The 18922-nt window shown below is 38.5% G+C and overlaps 1 protein-coding gene across 2 annotated transcripts; it reads right to left on the bottom strand.

The window, feature by feature from the left end:
• Positions 1 to 45: 45 nt before the first annotated feature.
• Positions 46 to 18417, bottom strand: LOC148302125 (uncharacterized). Of its 2 annotated transcripts, XM_088272089.1 has the most exons (12): positions 18023 to 18417; positions 17101 to 17251; positions 15811 to 15910; positions 14801 to 14903; positions 12954 to 13140; positions 11386 to 11628; positions 9537 to 9621; positions 8074 to 8191; positions 6674 to 6848; positions 5697 to 5819; positions 2470 to 2653; positions 46 to 450 (listed from the first exon to the last, which is right to left on the bottom strand). In XM_088272089.1, exons 1-12 carry the CDS (start codon positions 18237 to 18239, stop codon positions 307 to 309), a joined length of 1830 nt encoding a protein of 609 aa, XP_088128215.1. In that variant the 5' UTR covers positions 18240 to 18417; the 3' UTR covers positions 46 to 306. The 2 variants fall into 2 exon arrangements, with proteins under 2 accessions (XP_088128215.1, XP_088128216.1); XM_088272090.1 differs by lacking the exon at positions 17101 to 17251.
• Positions 18418 to 18922: the final 505 nt, after the last annotated feature.

The following is an 18922-nucleotide window of genomic DNA, read 5'->3' as shown; positions in this document are numbered from 1 at the left end:
TCAAAAATGGGTCTATTGTTTAAAAAATTTGTCTGCTACATTGTATTCTTGTTCAAAAATCTTATTAAAAAAAAAAAAAACAGCATATTTTACTTACCTTTTGAATTACCCAAAAGTAGGGCTGTTAAAAAAATCGTATTATGAAAAAAAATTTAAAAAATAGTACAATATTTGTCACATCAAACAGATAAATATACATGTTATTATAATATAAAAATCGTATCGCTATTTTCATTTTGATAAAATTATTACTTAAATATTGACTAAATATAAGATATTTCGATAGTAGATAGAGATCTCTCTCGCCTAAACATCCTGGGTGGATGCAACAGGAACGGACAGGTTGGAGGGTGAAGGACCCGTGTTGGGGTCTGCCAACGGCTCCACGTTGGGCGGATTACTGGTGGCGTCACCCTCGCGCTCGCGGTGGTACTTGCTCATCTTGTGTTTCTGAAAAAAAAAAAACACGAAAATTTAAAAATATACACATATTGAATTTCTATAAAAAAAAGTTAGTATAAGGTCATTGGAGTTGATTCGAAATTGAATTTTTTAAATTATTTTTTGACATCTCATCAAAGATGAAGAAGAATATAGAAGTCTGGACATTTACAGGGCTGACGTCCGTCATAGGCTGGTTCAAGTGATCACTTTACACACGTGTAACATTCACCAATTCTACCCATTATTGACAACCACACTACTCAAATTCTTGGAAGTTCTATATATATATGAACCAATTTTGAAACATTATTCTTGAATCACTAGAACTTCACTAGAGACATCTATTGGTGAGATGAAAAGAAACTTTTTGTTGAGCAGACACTCTGTAAATGGCCAGACTTCCATTTTCTTCTTCATCTTTGATGAGATGTCAAAAAAATAATATGAAAACAACTCCTGTAATTGGAGATAATCCAGATTTTGTGAACAAGTTTGGACACACTCAAAATGTTGTAAAAAATATATATCGAATTTCTATAAAAAAGTATAAGGAGGTGATTTGAAATTGAAATTATGAAAATTGGAAAAATATTTTAAAATCCCAAATTCTTCTTTACATCCTTATCTGCGCATCAAATGGTGCATAGGGCACCGCATCATATATATGCAGTTTCATCTTGACGGTTAATTACACAAAGAAGAGGTCATCGATAAGTCTTGCGCTGCAAATTATCAAAAGTTATATATGGGAGCATTATAAGTCTGAAAGGTTTGTGATATTTCTTTGAAGGGGTAGGCAGAGAGGATAGAACGCTACGTTGCTCTGTCTTTGGGAAATTTTCTTCGCCTCTTCTACATTCATGTATCTCCTCACACATACCCGCCAATTAGTCCCACTCCCGGCCTGTCCATGTATTTGAAGTACTGACCATGCCAAGTTTTTCTGGGTCTTCCTCGAAAACGATCAAATTAACAAAGCATCAATTTGATGGAGTGCCCTATCCACCATTAGGTGCGGATAAGGGTAGTAGTAGTATAAAAACAAAAATGGAATTGTTCAAAATGTTGAATCTCCTAAAGTTATTCACAAGTAAAAACATGTTTTATTTTTAAACAGCTTTTTTATCTCAATGGCAGCGCCATCTGTTGAAGGTAACAGCGACTCATGCCATAGTGATAGTACATTACTCATGGTGGTCGGCGTGCTTCTTGACAGATTCTGTCACTTTCATCTGTTCCATGAATTTTTAATATTTTCTTTGCTTCGTAAGTATTGTAAAATCAAACATTTTCTTCAATTTTCTTTCCTTTCCACTAAACCAGACTGAGCCACAACAAAGCGTGGGCGGGCAAAGCTAGTTTTTAATTATAATAAGAATAATAATAATTTCCACCTCAGTGGCGCAGTGGTCAGCGCGTTTGGCTACCGTGCTGGAGGTCTCGGGTTCGATTCCCAGGGGGGGTCAAAATGAATATGGCCAATTTTCACTCTCATATTTATTTAATATCACCCTGGACTGGTACAAGAAGCGTAGGGCTGATCACCTTGCCTTCATGCAATTAATGATCAAGATAACACTGCGTCGCTACGATGCAGTGCCATATGCACCATTGGGTGCGGATAAGGGTTAGAAGAAGAAGAGGAAGAATAATAATAATTTTGATAATTTATATAGTGCCTCAACTTACTTATAACCCTTATCCGCACCCAATGGTGCATAGGGCACTGCATCTAATTGAGGCAGTGTTATCTTGATCATTACTTACATGAAGGTAAAGTGATCACTCTTGCGCTTCAGGAACCAACCAGTCCAGGGTAATATTAAATAAATATTACAGTGTAAAATGACAAATATTTATTTTCACCCCTGGGAATCGAACCCGGGACCACCAGCACGGTAGCTAAACACGCTGACCATTACACCACGGAGGCGGACAGTGCCTCAAAAGTGCTACAAAAAAATAAAAAATTGGTGCTTCATTCAGAGGAGACTGTGTGAGAAGGAGAGTGTCGGTTGCCCTCACCCTGAACTCCCCGTGCCTGGCGAAGGACCGGCCGCACAGCGCGCAGTGATACGGCCGCTCGCCGCTGTGCGACCTGCGGTGCTCCGTGAGGTCGTAGCTCTTGGCGAACCGCTTGGAGCATATCTCGCACTGGAACTCCTTGATGCCCGTGTGGCTGATGAGGTGCGACCGCAGGTGGTCTGGCCTGGAAACGGTGTCGCAATCTTCAAAATACATTCCACGCAAACAGCACACAGTTCTTAACACACTATCTGCGGGCGGATTCGCGCTCATAACAGAGATAAACATCTCCGGAAAGAAGTGATTTTCAATTTTCAATTTCAATTTATTCAACAAAAAATAAAATATACATAACAAACAATATTCAAGGCGTATATATTAAAAGTAAGCAAGAAGGTTTTTTTTGACATCTCATCAAAGATGAAGAAGAATATGGAAGTCTGGGCATTTACGGGGCTGACGACCGTCATAGGCTGGTTTAAGTGATCACTTTACACACGTGTAACATTCACCTTTGATGAGATGTCAAAAAATTATATGAAAATAACTCCTGTAATTGGAGATAATCCAGATTTTGTGAACAAGTATTTGGACACACTCAAAATGTTGTAAATAAATTATCTGGTCAAATTATAAGCTTAATAATAAAAATGAAAATGGTATTTTCTGGCGTTTCTCATGTGTGTGATTATAATCCAGGATTCGGATCTCACATACTAATATAAGAGTTTCTGCTTAGTAAAAAGCTTCTTTACTTCTCACCAATAGATGTCTCTAGTGAAGTTCTAGTGATTCAAGAACAAGGTTTCTAAATTGGTTCATATATATGGAACTTCCAAGAATTTGAGTAGTGTGGTTGTCAATAATGGGTAGAATTGGTGATCACTTTACACGTATGTAAAGTGATCACTTAAACCAGCCTATGACGGTCGTCAGCCCCGTAAATGCCCAGACTTCCATATTCTTCTTCATCTTTGATGAGATGTCAAAAAATTATATGAAAATAACTCCTGTAATTGGAGATAATCCAGATTTTGTGAACAAGTATTTGGACACACTCAAAATGTTGTAAGCAAGAAGGCTTAAAGGTGTAGAATAATCCCGCTTCGGAAAACTCCTTCGGACACATGGAACAGATCAATATCCAATGTGATATTGTTCAACATAGCGGTAGCTCTTCCTACAGGCATAACCATCGGCAGGTTGGTCCTGTGTATAGGAATGTGAAACAATCTATGCCGACGCTGTCTTAGGTAACTATCGGGACATACAGACCAATGCTCCGGATAATTTCAGGATTATCCATCATACAGTATGGTTAAATGATAACATTTAACCATACTGTATACATCGATATGAGATCAAAAGATGCCGCAAAATTCATGTGTAAAAATAACTTACACGCAATTTACGATGAGTCGAGTGAAAAGGTAAAATTACTCTTCCCGCAGATAGTGTGTTGATACATAACTAACTTATAACCACACCCAAATATTTGAGATAATTAACCTGTCCGGGAGTATGGATGTAAATGAATGTCAGTGCGAATTTTCCTTAAAGCAGTATGGACGTTTAATGAACTTCGAAGTCCGTCTGTCAGTTGTATGATGTAACGTGTATAGCAATGACATCTCTGGATATTTCGCTCACTCCTTTCAAGAACGTCATGAATCAAAAAACTTGATTTTTCAGGACAACGTTTTTAATGTATAAAAAATTTAATACAAAGTATTAAAAATAAATATCAAGCCTTTTATTGAACTTTTTACTGAGCAACAGATCTTTTTAGGTAAAACCTGAAGGTTTTTTCTCCATTTGAAAAATATTGTTACGGCGTAATATTTGTAGCAACATGAACTATGACCCTGTGCGCCCGCTAGGGGCAGGGCGGGGTGTACGCGGGGAATGTTTACGTTATATCCCTTATGAGACGAATGCAGCATCCCCTGCACACACTTGTCATTGTACTGTCATGGCGACCTGTTTAATAAACCGATTGCATCCTAATTACGAGTTATTATTACCTATACCCGAGCCCCGTAATAATATTTAGTAGATTAAAAAAAAGAATTAAACAATACCTTTTCTTCAAAATGCAAAAACAACACTTTCTGCCCTGTAGCGGTAAATATTAAGTTAAAAATATGCCTCTTTTGCTGGGATATAGTACATTTTCTGGGCATTCCGAAAACATGCACAACTGAAAATTGCCGATTTTTGATTTATGACGTTCTTGAAAGGAGTGAGCGATTTGTGTGTAATTTTGTCATAATTGAAAAATATTTAGAAGAAGTGTGTTTTTGAATTATTTTAACCTAATATCTATCTTCATAATACATCGATTTAATGAAATAATTTTTTTTTCATTTAAAAAGAACCCACTCCCCAGAGAAAGTCGGACATCAATTTTTGTACTCCCGGAAAGGTTAATTAATTATGCCAAGTTTTTCTCAGTCTTCCTTGTACACCTGATAGACAAATAGCTCTCAAATGCATGTGTATGTAAATATTTTCAGGCATTCTGTGTCATATCAAATATTTGGATATGCTCATGAATCTATATATTATTTTTTGATATCTCATCAAAGATGAAGAAGAATATGGAAGTCTGGGCATTTACGGGGCTTACGACCGTCATAGGCTGGTTTAAGTGATCACTTTACACACGTGTAACATTCACCAATTCTACCCATTATTGACAACCACACTACTCAAATTCTTGGAAGTTCTATATATATGAACTAATTTAGAAACCTTATTCATGAATCACTAAAACCTCACTAGAGACATCTATTGGTGAGATGTAAAGAAGCTTTTTACTAAGCAGAAACTCTTATATTAGTATGTGAGATCCGAATCCCGGATTATAATCACACACATGAGAAACGCCAGAAAATACCATTTTCATTTTTATTATTAAGCTTATCACGTGTGTAAAGTGATCACTTAAACCAGCCTATGACGGTCGTAAGCCCCGTAAATGCCCAGACTTCCATATTCTTCTTCATCTTTGATGAGATATCAAAAAATAATATGAAAATAACTCCTATAATTGGAGATAATCCAGATTTTGTGAACAAGTATTTGGGCACACTCAAAATGTTGTAAATCTAAATATATATATAAATAAACAAAAAAATGTTAATGTTGATTTATTCAAAATTTCATCAAAACACAGGAACACCGAATAAATAATAATAATAAATGGTAGGAAATTAGAATCTCACCTGTAGCAAGTCTTCCCGCAGAAGTGGCACTCGTAGCGGTTGGTGTGCGTGTGCTTCCTCATATGAGACCAAACGGAGTTCATACTTTTGAATTTCGCATCGCAAATAGTGCACGGATATTCTCTGCATATGAAAAAAATACAAGGTAGTCAAATATCAGTTGCACATTGCACAATACAATACAATTTGAACCCTTTGATTATCAAAATTGGATATTGTTGGGTAATATATCCAAAATTACACACGGTTATTGGATTGAATTCTACTTTTATTTACATATATCGGTAGTGTAATGGCAAAGGGGTATAGCTGTCAAAATTTTCATTTTCTTTTTAAAGTTTGTTCCACAAAATGTAAAAAATAGTGTATTCCATAATCTGGCAAAAGGATATTAGCTGTAGTTGCAATACTTAGCTAACTAACTAACTAGCTAGTTAGTCAGCTAGCTAGTTAGTTAGTTATTTAGTTAGCTAGGTAGTTAGTTAGTTAACTAGTTGGCTAGCTAGTTAGTTAATTAGTTAGCTAGCCTAGCTAGTCAGTTAGTCAGCTAGCTAGTTGACTAACTAGCTATTACCTGACCATGGAAAATGATTTTTCGAAACCGGTAGTCACAAATAAGTGTTTATAAAAGTGGTATTACACAGAGTAAACAATGGATGACAAGTAAAGTGTTTTTAATATACAATGCTTTTAATATACAAAATAAACTAGCTAGTTAGTCAACAAGCTAGTTTATTTAGCTAACTGGTTAGTTAGTTGGCTAGCTAGTTACTCAGCTAACTGGTTAGTTAGCTGGCTAGCTAGTTAATTAGTTGGTTAGCTAGTTAGTCAACTAGCTAGTTAGTTAGTTGGCTAGCTATTTAGTCAACTAGCTAGTTAGTTAGTTGGTTAGCTAGTTAGTTAGTTGGCTAGCTAGTTAGTCAACTAGCTAGTTAGTTAGTTGGCTAGCTAGTTAGTCAGCTAACTGGTTAGTATACCTGGTCTGGTCGTGCGTGCGCTTGTGCTGGCGCAGGTACTGGCTCTCGGAGAAGCTCTTCTCGCACACGTCGCACTGGAAGTCGCGCGTGCCCTTGTGGGAGTGGACGTGGCGGGACAGCTTGCCCTTGTCCACAAACGCCTTGTTGCAGATCTCGCACACGTACGGCTTCACGCCTGCAAACCAGACAAACATAACTTTGACAAATTTTGAAACACTGTCTTGTACAGTGAAATAGATGTCACTAGTGAAAATTCTAGTGATTCTTGTAATCACTAGAATTTTCACTAGTGACATCTATTGGTGAGACGAAGAAGCTTTTTTTCTTCTTCTTCTTCTTTTCCCATGTTCGCTCCCTAGTTGGAAGCATATGGCCAACACGAGACGTCTCCAAGTCACTCTGTCACGCGCCATCTCCTCGGCTTCCTGCCAAGTCAGTCCGGCGTCTCGAAGTTCCGCTGAGTATAGTCGGTGAATGGCTTTTGTTTACTCAGCAGAAACTCCGAATCCTGGATTATAATCACATACATGAGAAACGCCAGAAAATATAATTTTAGCTTATAATTTGACCAGTTAATTTATTCACAACATTTTGAGTGTGTCCAAATACTTGTTCACAAATCTGGATTTTCTCCAATTACAGGAGTTATTTTTCATATTATTTTTGATATCTCAACATAAACGAAGAAGAATATGGAAGTCGGCATTTACGGGGCTTACCACCGTCATAGGCTGGTTTAAGTGTTCACTTTACTCAGATATAACATTCACCAATTCTACCCACGATTGACAACCACACTACTCAAATTCTTGGAAGTTCTATATATATATGAATCAATTTTGAAACATTTTCTTGAATCACTAGAACTTCACTTTTTTAATGATAATCTTTTTTTTTGAGATTCAAAAAATAATATGAAAAATAACTACTATAATTGGAGAATTATAGGAGTTATTATTATTATTATTTTATTAATTAATTATTATTATTTTATTTTATTTAAAAAATATATATATTTGTTTTTTATAATTTCCACAAATATTTCAATTTCATACTTCTTCTTCAAACCCTTATCCGCACCCGATGGTGCATAGGGCACTGCATCATATAAACGCAGTGTTATCTTGATCGACACGTGAAGGAAAGGTGATCAGCCCTCCGCTTCAGGTACCAATCCAGGGTAATACAATTGAATAATATTAGGGTGAAAAAATTACTTACATTTATTTGACTCCCCCTGCGAGTCGAACCCGGGACCTCCAGTGCGGTAGCCGAGCGCGCTGACCATTACACCACGGAGGCGGACAATTCAATTTTTGTGTTTTTATTTTTTTAATTTCATACTATTTCTGTAATATTTTAATTTCACACTAACAAGTATTTGGAATGTGTTTACTAACCTTCGTGACGCCTTATGTGCGCCGTGAGGCTGTAGGAGGTCGTCATACACTTGCCGCAATAGTGGCACTTGTGCACTTTCTCTTCGTGTGATTTCATATGGTTCAACAGGTTCTTTTTCTGTAAAAATATATAAATAAATTAATACTACTGTAACGGACCAGCTGAGCACACGGCCCTAAAATGGACCGTATTTATAAATTGTATACGTATAAATGAATGTTGCTCTGAAAAGGGCCTTTAAATAATGATTTGTATTTGTCAAGGTAGTGCTGCCCCTCCAATAAAGAAATGTTTCGCTTTCGGGGGTGGCCGCCTTAATGTAATGTTGAAATACGTAAAAATATATGTAAACATGTCATGGGGAAATCGGCCGCGCGCATTGAGAACCTCTCGCTTCGGGCATCAAACCGCGACTGCGCTAGGCGTGGCGCGCGCGGTGTCTTATACGTAGTACGCGTGACCTTATTTACGTCACGGGCGGGGAAATCGGCCGAGCGCACCGAGAACCTGTTGCAACGGCTATCGAATAAATAATGCGCTAGGCGCGGCGTCTTTACGTCGTATTTACGTCTTTACGTCTTATTTACGTCGCGGGCGGCCGGCCTGGCGCAGGTTAAGGTGGGGGGAGAAGATCTCCATCGCTCGGTCCATTTCGACGGACCGCGCTTGTTATGAGCGAATAAATATGTGTGCCATTGTATGAATAAATCATTCCACTCACACCGAGCTCTTAGTTTTACTTTGATCCTCACTGACCCTTCGCCACTACTTCGACTTCGGAATCTTTTGGGACTTGACCATCGCTACACCCACTGGACTACGAATCGACTACACGGACCTACGCATCTCTACCCAGCTCATAACTTTCGGGATTTACGACCCTGAGAGCGACGGAGCGGAGAAGTCACAGCCACACCTATACACAGTCTAGCGGTGTGTTGGACAGACGCTGTTTGTGCGACACAACTACTTTCATAAGAATGAATGGTACACTGAAATCAGTTTTAGCAAATAAAAACCTATCAGCGAAAGCTAAACTGCCAGTGGACAACGGAGCTCACTTCTCCTTCGTTTTTCATGGTCGCTCCCTAGGTAGAACATATGGCCAACACGAGACGTCTCCAAGTCACTCTGTCACGCACCATCTCCTCGGCTTCCTCCCAGGTCAGTCCGGCGTCTCCAAGTTCCGCTGAGTATAGTCGGTGAATGGTCGTCAGCGGCCTTCAGCGTGTTTATGCTTTCAGGTGGCATTCTAAGGGCATGTCCACCTTTTCCTCTTCAGGTCTTCTACAGAGCACACACCTGGTATCAACCCTAATAAGTGAAGCGTGGAGTTGGCCCGGATTCTACCGCCCGAGACAAGGATAATTACTCTCAAGTAATAGTCGACTGGGGGGGACCTGACATGACACGCACAGAAGAAGAAGAAGGTTAAAATAATGAAACTTTGGATGGCACAGACCTGGAAATGCTTGTGGCAGATCTCGCATTCGATGGTGACGAATTTGTGTCCAAGGTGAACGTGTTTCGTGTGGATACGAAGATATCTGAAATGAATACAAAACTGTACTTCATATACCTGACAATCTATATATATAAATATAAATGTAAAGAACCCGCCGTCCGAAGTCCGCCCGAAGTCCGCCTCCGTAGTGTAATGGTCAACACGCTCGGCTACCGTTCTGGAGGTCCTGGGTTCGATTCCCAGGGGGGGTGAAATAAATATAAGGAAATTTTTATCCCTAATATTTATTCAATATTACCCGGGACTTGTACCTAAAGCGGAGGGCTCATCACCTTTTCTTCGTGTGTTAATGATCAAGATGGCACTGCGTTTATATAATACAGTGCCCTATGCACCATTGGAGGTGCGGACAAGGGTTTGTTTGTTGTTGTATACAAGTGTGTGGTAGAAGGAGTTGGCAACCAATGGATCCAGATTCACCCATATATTTTTAAAATATACCGTAGAACGGGGCTACTTGAACTTTGATGTGTTACTTGAGCCCAGTACAAAAAAAATATTTAATTCTGTATTTGGTCTACAATAATGAACGTATGGACATGATTCATTGTTTCCCTGACAGGTGACACTTATTGTCACCATACGTTCATTATTGTAGACCAAATACAGATCTAATTTTTTTTTTGTACTGGGGTCAAGTAACACATCAAAGTTCAAGTAGCCCAGTTCTATGGTACCTGCGAAAATCCATTTCTATTATAAAATTTTATTAAAATCCAACTTTTTAAAAATTGTATATTAATACGTTGCCTTAAAAAATTCTCCTTGCCTATTATGTACAAGAATTTATAGCATATTTAGTTTATATGTTTTAAAAATGTAAAAATAAATTGATAAGGTTGATCCCTAAAAACAATACAATAGATTCTAAAATACAATATGCAATATCTTTATCTACCGTATCTTTGTACACTTTTCCATCCCTTGAGAACATCCCAGTGTTATCTCGATCGTTTACACATGAAGGAAAGGTGATCAGCCCTCCACTTCAGGTACCAGTCCAGAGTAATATTGAATAAATATTAGAGTGAAAAAATCACTCATATTTATTAAACCCCCCTGGGAATTGAACCCGGGACCTCCAGAACGGTAGCCGAGCATGCTGACCATTACACTACGGAGGCGGACATACATTCTAATTATAATAACAATAATAATAATATCATATTATTTTTTTGACATCTCATCAAAGATGAAGAAGAATATGCAAGTCCGGGCATTTACAGGACTGACGACCGTCATAGGCTGGTTTAAGTGATCACTTTACACACGTGTAACATTCACCAATTCTACCCATTATCGACAACCACACTATTCGAATTCTTGGAAGTTCTCTATATATATGAACCAATTTAGAAACCTTGTTCTTGAATCACTAGAACTTAACTAGAGACATCCATAGGTGAGATAAAAAGAAGCTTTTTACTGAACAGAAACTCTTATATTAGTATGTGCGGTCCGAATCCTGGATTATAATCACACACATGAGAAATACCAGAGAATGCCATTATCATTTTTATTATTTAAGCTTGTAATTTGACCAGATAATTTATTTACAACATTTTGAGTGTGTCCAATACTTGTTCACAAAATCTAATAGGAGATAATCCAGATTTTGTGAACAAGTATTTGGACACACTCAAAATGTTGTAAATAATATTATCATTATTGTATACTAGACTATCGATCTCGGCTTGGAATAGGCCCTATAGGGCTCAGAGAAGCTAGCTCAGAAGATCATTGTATAATAGACGATCGGCCTCGATTCGGAATGCTTCTGTCTCACCTCTCGGTCCGGAACGCCTTCTCGCACAGCCCGCACTGGTGCGTGTCCTGCCCGTGGCAGACCATGTGCGTGGTGAGGTCGGTGCGCAGGCTGTACGCCTTCCCGCACACGCCGCACGCGTGCGGGCGCGCCTCGCTGTGCCAGCGCCGCCGGTGCGACGCCAGGCTCTGCGAGTGGTGGTAGCGCTTTCCGCACTCGCCGCACTCGTGCGCGCCGGCGCGCATGTGCGACATCATGTGCACCCTGGAATGAGACACAGTGTAGGAATATGTGCGCAACATTCCTAGTTGCAAGGTTAGAATTTGTGCACAACATTCCTATTTGCAAGGTTGCATATCATCCGTAGTACGCATCCATATTTGCACTCTGCAATAAATAAGTCATAGTGTAGGAAAACGTGCAAGATTAGAATATGTGCGCAACCTCTCTATTTGCAAGGTTAGAATATGTGCGCAACATTCCTATTTGCAAGGTTGCACATCATCCATAGTACGCATCCATATTTGCACTCTGCAATAAGTCATAGTGTAGGAAAACGTACAAGATTAGAATATGTGCGCAACCTCTCTAGTTGCAAGGTTAGAATATGTGCGCAACATTCCTATATGCAAGGTTGCATAGTATGCATCGCTATGAAACATGTGCACCCTGCAACAAGCCATAATGTAGAAACATGTGCGCGCGCAACCTTCCTAGTTGTAAGGTTTATATCATACATAGTACGCATCCATACTGTTCATTTATTCTGTATAAAGAGATTAATAAAAAATTTTTTTAAACACATAAATAATGTCTCATGTTGTTCAATCAATTATTTTTCTTTTTCTGCTTGCTGTAGGCCTTGTGAACTGTTTTTTTTAAGAGGGATTAGCCTCTTGCGAAGCCGATTCCCAGCTGTCAATCCGTCTCTTTGGTGGTCTGCCTTAGGGTTGGCCGTACAGTGCGATGTGGGGGAGTCTGGAAGGTTCCATTTTCCTCACATGCACATACCATTATGTTCTGTGTTGCCTTCCCGACCTAACGACGTCTTAGATGTCGCATATTACCCTTATCCTGGCGTTCCTAATTCTATCTCGAAGACTCTTGCCAGATATGCTCCTTGAGTCTTCATTTCTGGCACTCTTAGCATTATAAAAATTAAACTTTACTTACTTACTTACTTATAACCCTTATCCGCACCCAATGGTGCATAGGGCACTGCATCGAATTGGCGCGGTGTTATCTTGATCATTACTTACACGAAGGCAAGGTGATCACTCTTGCGCTTCAGGAATCAAATAATCAAGGGTAATATTAAATAAATATTACAGTGTGAAAATCACTAATATTTATTTTCACCCCCCCTGGGAATCGAACCCGGGACCTCCAGCACGGTAGCTAAACGCGCTGACCATTACACTACGGAGGCGGATTAGAACTTTACTAGAGTCCAAATAAAGTGGTTTCTTGCACCATGACCGATTTATATATACATACGTCTCACTCGCAATAATGCAAGCTAGCATCAGTGCGAATAAGACGTCTGTCAATGGTTTATTTGCACAGCAATATAGAGAAGTTACACTGACCTCAGATCGTTCAACGATTGGTAGACCCGCTCGCACATCCGGCAGAGATATGTGCCGACCTGGTCGTGCGTTTTGACGTGCATAGCCAGCGACGTACAGTCCACAAACTCCAGAGGGCACATCTGACACGCGTACACAAACTTCACGTTCATTTGGGCTAGATCTGCGTCCGTCAGCTCCTCGCGTACTGGGAATACGAGAAATAAAAACAATACATATAATTTTACCAACAACATTTTGGGAGTGTCCAAACACTGTTACGAGCAGTGTTGCCGTATATATAGATTTATCTGTATCGAGAGATTTTGGAACAGGTAGATGATTTCGTGTATTTGGGTAGTATGTTTTCTAGGGATGGAAAGATTGATAAAGACATAGAAAGGAGAGTGAATGCTGGGAACAAAGTGAATGGTGCACTGAAATCAGTTATAGCAAATAAAAACCTATCAGCGGAAGCTAAACTGGCAGTGCACAACGAAGTCCTGGTTCCAACTGTAATGTATGGAAGTGAAACATGGAGTTGGCAAAAGAAGGATGAAAGTAGACTGAATGCTGTCGAAATGCGATCTCTCAGAAGAATGTGCGACAAAACGATGTGCGAATAGTGAAATAAGGAAGGAATGCAAAGCTGAGATAAGCATTATCGATAAAATTAAGAAAGGTGTGTTTAGATGGTTTGGACATGTGGAACGAATGAGTGAGGAAAGAACAGTAAAACAAATTTATGAGGCGAATGTTAGTGGGAAAAGAAGCAGAGGAAGACCGAGAAAAACATGGCACGATCAGGTATGCCAAATACTTGAAAGTGGTCAGGTTAGGAGTCGTAACAATCGGCGGGTATGTATGAGGAGATGCATGAACGTGGAAGAGGCGAAGAATGTTTGCAAGGACAGAGTGGTGTGGCACTCTATTCTCTCTGCCTACCCCTGCGGGGAAGCGGCGTGATGGTTAGTTAGTTAGTTAGTTTTTTATCTGTATCGATACAGATTATAGGCTGCCGTTACAGATGACAGATTTCACTCTTAGGTAGTACTTTTAGTTTTATACACACTTTTGGAATAGGACATAGTATATCGCTCACTCCTTTCAAGAACGTCATAACTCAAAAATTGACAATTTTCAGTAGTGCATGTTTTCGGTATGCCCAGAAAATGTACTATTTCCCAGCAAGAGAGGCATATTTTTAACTTAATATTTACCCGCTACAGGGCAGAAAGTGTTGTTTTTGCATTTTGAAGAAAATGTATTGTTTTTTTTTTTTGAAAGAAGTCATTATTTTATTTTATCTGAGATGCGAAGTGATGGGGCAAGCGAACAAGGGTGCAGCCATCTCAGGATGCCTGACAAATGCTATATGGAAAAACCCTGAGATGAAGATCGGCAGCAAGATCAAGATATACAAAACTTGTGTCCGACCCATCACAACGTATGGAATCCAAAGTAGAGCGGACACAGTTGCCACAAAAAACGCGCTTAGAGTGTCAGAAATGAAGACTCTAATAAGCATAACAGGCAAGAGTCTTCGAGATAGAATAGGAAATGCCAGGATCAGGGAAATATGCGAAATGGAAGATGTCGTTAGGTGGGGAAGGCAACGAAGGAGACAATGGTATGAATGGAACCATCCAGACTCCCCCACAACGCACTGTACGGATAACCCCATGGTAGACAACTCCCGGGCAGACCACCAAAGAGATAGGTCGATAGCTGGGAATCGACATCGCAGGAGGCTAATCCCTCTCAAAAACAGGCCACAAGGTCTACACCAAGATGAAGAAGAAGAAGTCTTTATTGAATTCGATCGTTTTGATTTGATTTTGTTGTCGTTTTAATTGATCTGCACTTACTTTTCTTACTTTTCCGTTTGATTTTGACTCCCGGATCGTCTTTGACTTCGACATCACAGTAGATGGGCTCCATGTCTGCCATTTCATCATCATCGTTATACTCCTAGAATATTTAAACATCAATTTATAAACACACTTCGGACGGGAAAGGTATTTCTACCCTATAATTAAAATCACTTATATATATTTTTTTTCACTCTAATATTTATTCAATACTACCCTGGACTGGTACCTGAAGCGGAGGGCTGATCACCTTTCCTTCGTGTGTTAATAATCAAGATAACACTGCTTTTATATGATGCAGTGCCCTATGCACCATTGGGGTGCGGATAAGGGTTTGAAGAAGAAGGATAAATATTTTATTATGACTAAATTATAATGTCTACCGGTTTCCAAGCTAACCGCTTCTTTATCAAGACTGATATATAGTATTAATCAGTCTTGATAAAGAAGCGGTTGGCTTGTGTCCGCCTCCGTGGTGTAATGGTCAGCGTGTTAAGCTACCGCGCTGGAGGTCTCGGGTTAGATTCCCAGGGGGGTGAAAATAAATATTAGTGATTTTACACTGTAGTATTTATCTAATATTACCCTGGACTGGTTCCTGAAGCACAAGAGTGATCACCTTGCCTTCATGTAAGTAATGATCAAGATAACACTGCGTCAATTTGATGCAGTGCCCTATGCACTATTGGGTGCGGATAAGGGTTATAAGTAAGTAAGTAGCTTCAAAACCGGTAGACATTATTTACTAAAATATTTAAAGTGATTTTAAAAGAAAGGTATATTTTAATTATAAAATGGAAAATCACAAAGTTAGTGCTTCAAATATAAATTGTATTTCTACCCGTTGGGTCGATTGTTGCTTAAAGACGGGAAGCTACCTTCGGTGCCGGCCTATTTCAAAGGCAGAAAAGAAGGAATTATTTGATGTTTTCATATTAATATTATGTACCGAGCTGTTTTGTAAAACGCTCATTCGTCTGAGAGATCGCAGATGCAAATTATAATACCTGTTTTATTGCAACCACGGTTATTGGGTCTCCAAAGCTGTCAGGAAGGGTCATTTCCGGCATCTTCAAGTCGCTTTGGGGAGCGTTCGATGATCCATATCTAAATGATAAAAAAGTCATATTTCAATTTTAATTTATTAAAAAAATTAATATATACATTTTTTTCAATCAATCAAACCCTTATCCACACCCTAATGGTGCATAGGGCACTGCATCATAGAAACACAGTGTTATCTTGATCGTTAACACATGAAGGAAAGGTGATCAGCCCTCCGCTTCAGGTACCAGTCCAGGGTAATATTGAGCAAATATTACAGTGAAAAAAATCTCAAATAATTATTTGGTCCCCCCCTTGGGAATCGAACACGGGACCTCCAGTACGGTAGCCAAGCGTGCTAACCATTGCGCTACAGAGGCGGACTATATAGTTGTTGTTTTATTATATTATTTTTTGACATCTCATCAAAGATGAAGAAGAATATGGAAGTCTGGGCATTTACGGGGCCGACGACCGTCATAGGCTGGTTTGAGTGATCACTTTACACACGTGTAATGTTCACCAATTCTACCCATTATTGACAACCACACTACTCAAATTCTTGGAAGTTCTATATATATGAACCAATTTTGAAATATTGTTCTCGAATCACTAGAACTTCACTAGAGACATCTATTGGTGAGATGAAATTTGGAAATAATCCAGATTTTGTGAACAAGTATTTGGACGCACTCAAAATGTTGTAAATATTTATATCCCTTTAGCTAACGATATATCGGCTTTAGGTACTCTAGGGAGAAATACCGGATGTCATAATTAATAAAAGTATCAGATACATTTAGGACAGTATGTCACAAACATTGTTCTTGAATCACTAGAACTTCACTAGAGACATCGCTCACTCCTTTCAAGACCGTCATATCAAGCCACTTATTGAACTTTTTACTGTGCAACAAATCTTTTTAGGTAAAACCTGAAGGTTTTTACTCCATTTGAAAAATGTTTAGTTTATTTAAAAAAATAATTAAACAATACCTTTTCTTCAAAATGCAAAAACAACACTTTCCGCCCTGTAGCGGGTAAATATTAAGTTAAAGATATGCATCTTTTGCTGGGATATAGTACATTTTCTGAGCATTCTGAAAACATGCACAACTGAAAATTGTCAATTTTTGATTTATGACGTTCTTGAAAGGAGTGAGCGACATCTATTGGTGAGATGATTGTTGTTTTATTATATTAAATGCAGTTCCACCAAGAAATATCAGTACAAAAGTTGGTTAAAAAATTACTTGGTTGTGTCCGGTTGATTGGCAGTGGTCGGTTGGACTTCTCCGTCTGTTTCGCTGCCACTTTCGTCTGCAGAATTTTTGACTTCTTCAGAAAAACTGTCTTCTTTCTTCTTTTTCTTCTTCTTTTTAAATTTTGACTTCTTTGCCAGCTCTGAAAAACATTGATAACTTAGGTTAAATAATAATAAAACCCTTATCCGCACCTCAATGGTGCATAGGGCACTGCGCCATATAAACGCAGTGTTATCTTGATTGTTTACACATGAAGGAAAGGTGATCAGCCCTCCGCTTCAGGTACCAGTCCAGGGTAATATTGAATAAATATGACAGTGAAAAAATCACTTATATTTATTTTACCCCCCTTGGGAATCGAACCCGGGACCTCCAGAACGGTAGCCGAGCGTGCTGACCATTACACTACGGAGGCGGACTTAGGTTAGGTTGATAAAAATACATATATCGCTCACTCCTTTACGCCGTATAATAATTAAGGTGACATATTATGATGAAGGTGACATACATTTAAGGTTATGTATGTTGATAATTGTGATGTATATTAATTAAGGTGACATATCACTCACTCCTTTCAACGTCATAAATAAAAAATCGACAATTTTCAGTTGTGCGTGTTTTCGGAATGCCCAGAAAATGTACTATATCCCAGCAAAAGCGGCATATTTTAAACTTTATACTTACCTGCTACAGGGCGGAAAGTGTTGTTTTTGCATTTTGAAGAAAAGGTATTGTTTAATTATTTTTTTAAATATACTAAATGTTTTTCAAATGGAGAAAAAACCTTCAGGTTAAAAAATAATATAATTTATTTTATACTGATATTCTCATTTTTAAAGTCGAGTTGTAGTAAATACATATCACCGGGAGGGGAAGGTTAAATAAATAAATAAAAAACTAAAGCACTTACTTGTGTTTATTCGGTTAGAGTTCATTTTCCCTATAATAATCTTGTTTTCAGTGAAGGATGATTCATTCTCGCCTTCGGCCTCCACCGTCATATTGAGATCCACTTCATCTTCGTTCATTTGTTCGTTTTCCTCGTCGCTTTGTGCTTCTATCTTGACTTTGAAACATGTAACCGGCAAATCGTCCTCCGAATCGGAACTTTCGCATACTGTTCCCATTGTATCCGGTTTATCGGGCCGAAATATCAATATTTGTTCTCTTAATTTGGCAGATAATAAAACACAGGAGCTATATTATTCAATTTGTTAAATAAACAAGGATATTTATCTGACAACAACAGTAATAAATTGAAGCAAAGACAATCTCAAACATAATTACTGTCAAACGTCAGCTGTCAAAAGTACATAACCATAGAGAGTACGCTAGTGACAAACAAAAAAAAACATAGACAATATACTTATTTTTTTAAAAGTACCTACCTTTTTAATGTTAGCAAGGGGGTCGCACCGTGTCATTCCTAGGATATAAATAATGAAAAATAAATATGTTGACGTAAAAATATGTTTATATTGTTCATCGATTATTTTGGTTGTACATTAGAGTCTCGATTATACGCGGCAATGTCGGATAATCGAAAAGGTCGCATAACACGGAAAATAATAACGACATTGGAAATGTGTAAATTTAGTTTGCACATCGAAAACTTTTCAAATATGTGCATGTAACATAACTGAATATAACAAACTAAAACATCAAAAGGCACTAACAGCAAATTAATGAAACTGTCGCCTGGCGCGCGAATATAATGCGTGCAGTCGTGTAAAGGAAAGGGGCATTGCCCCATTAGGTCGGATAACCGAGACTCTACTGTATATAAAAGCTGTCATTTATGAAACTCAAA

The sequence above is a fragment of the Brachycentrus maculatus genome, unplaced genomic scaffold, assembly GCF_059751285.1.
Source record: "Brachycentrus maculatus isolate JH-2025_06_01 unplaced genomic scaffold, ASM5975128v1 h1tg000475l, whole genome shotgun sequence".
NCBI lineage: Eukaryota > Metazoa > Arthropoda > Insecta > Trichoptera > Brachycentridae > Brachycentrus > Brachycentrus maculatus.
The sequence above is the reverse complement of the archived record's forward strand: the minus strand, read 5'-3'. Positions and strand labels throughout refer to the sequence as shown.

What these genes read in the sequence shown, in the direction of transcription:
- LOC148302125 (XM_088272089.1), bottom strand. Translation starts at nt 18,239, where the DNA reads ATGGGAACAGTATGCGAAAGTTCCGATTCGGAGGACGATTTGCCGGTT. An exon ending in GCACATAAGGCGTCACGAAG is followed by an intron (nt 6,849 to 8,073) that starts GTTAGTAAACAC and finishes TCTGGTTTGCAG; the next exon opens with GCGTGAAGCCGTACGTGTGC. An exon ending in CCAGGCACGGGGAGTTCAGG is followed by an intron (nt 451 to 2,469) that starts GTGAGGGCAACC and finishes TTTTTTTTTCAG; the next exon opens with AAACACAAGATGAGCAAGTA.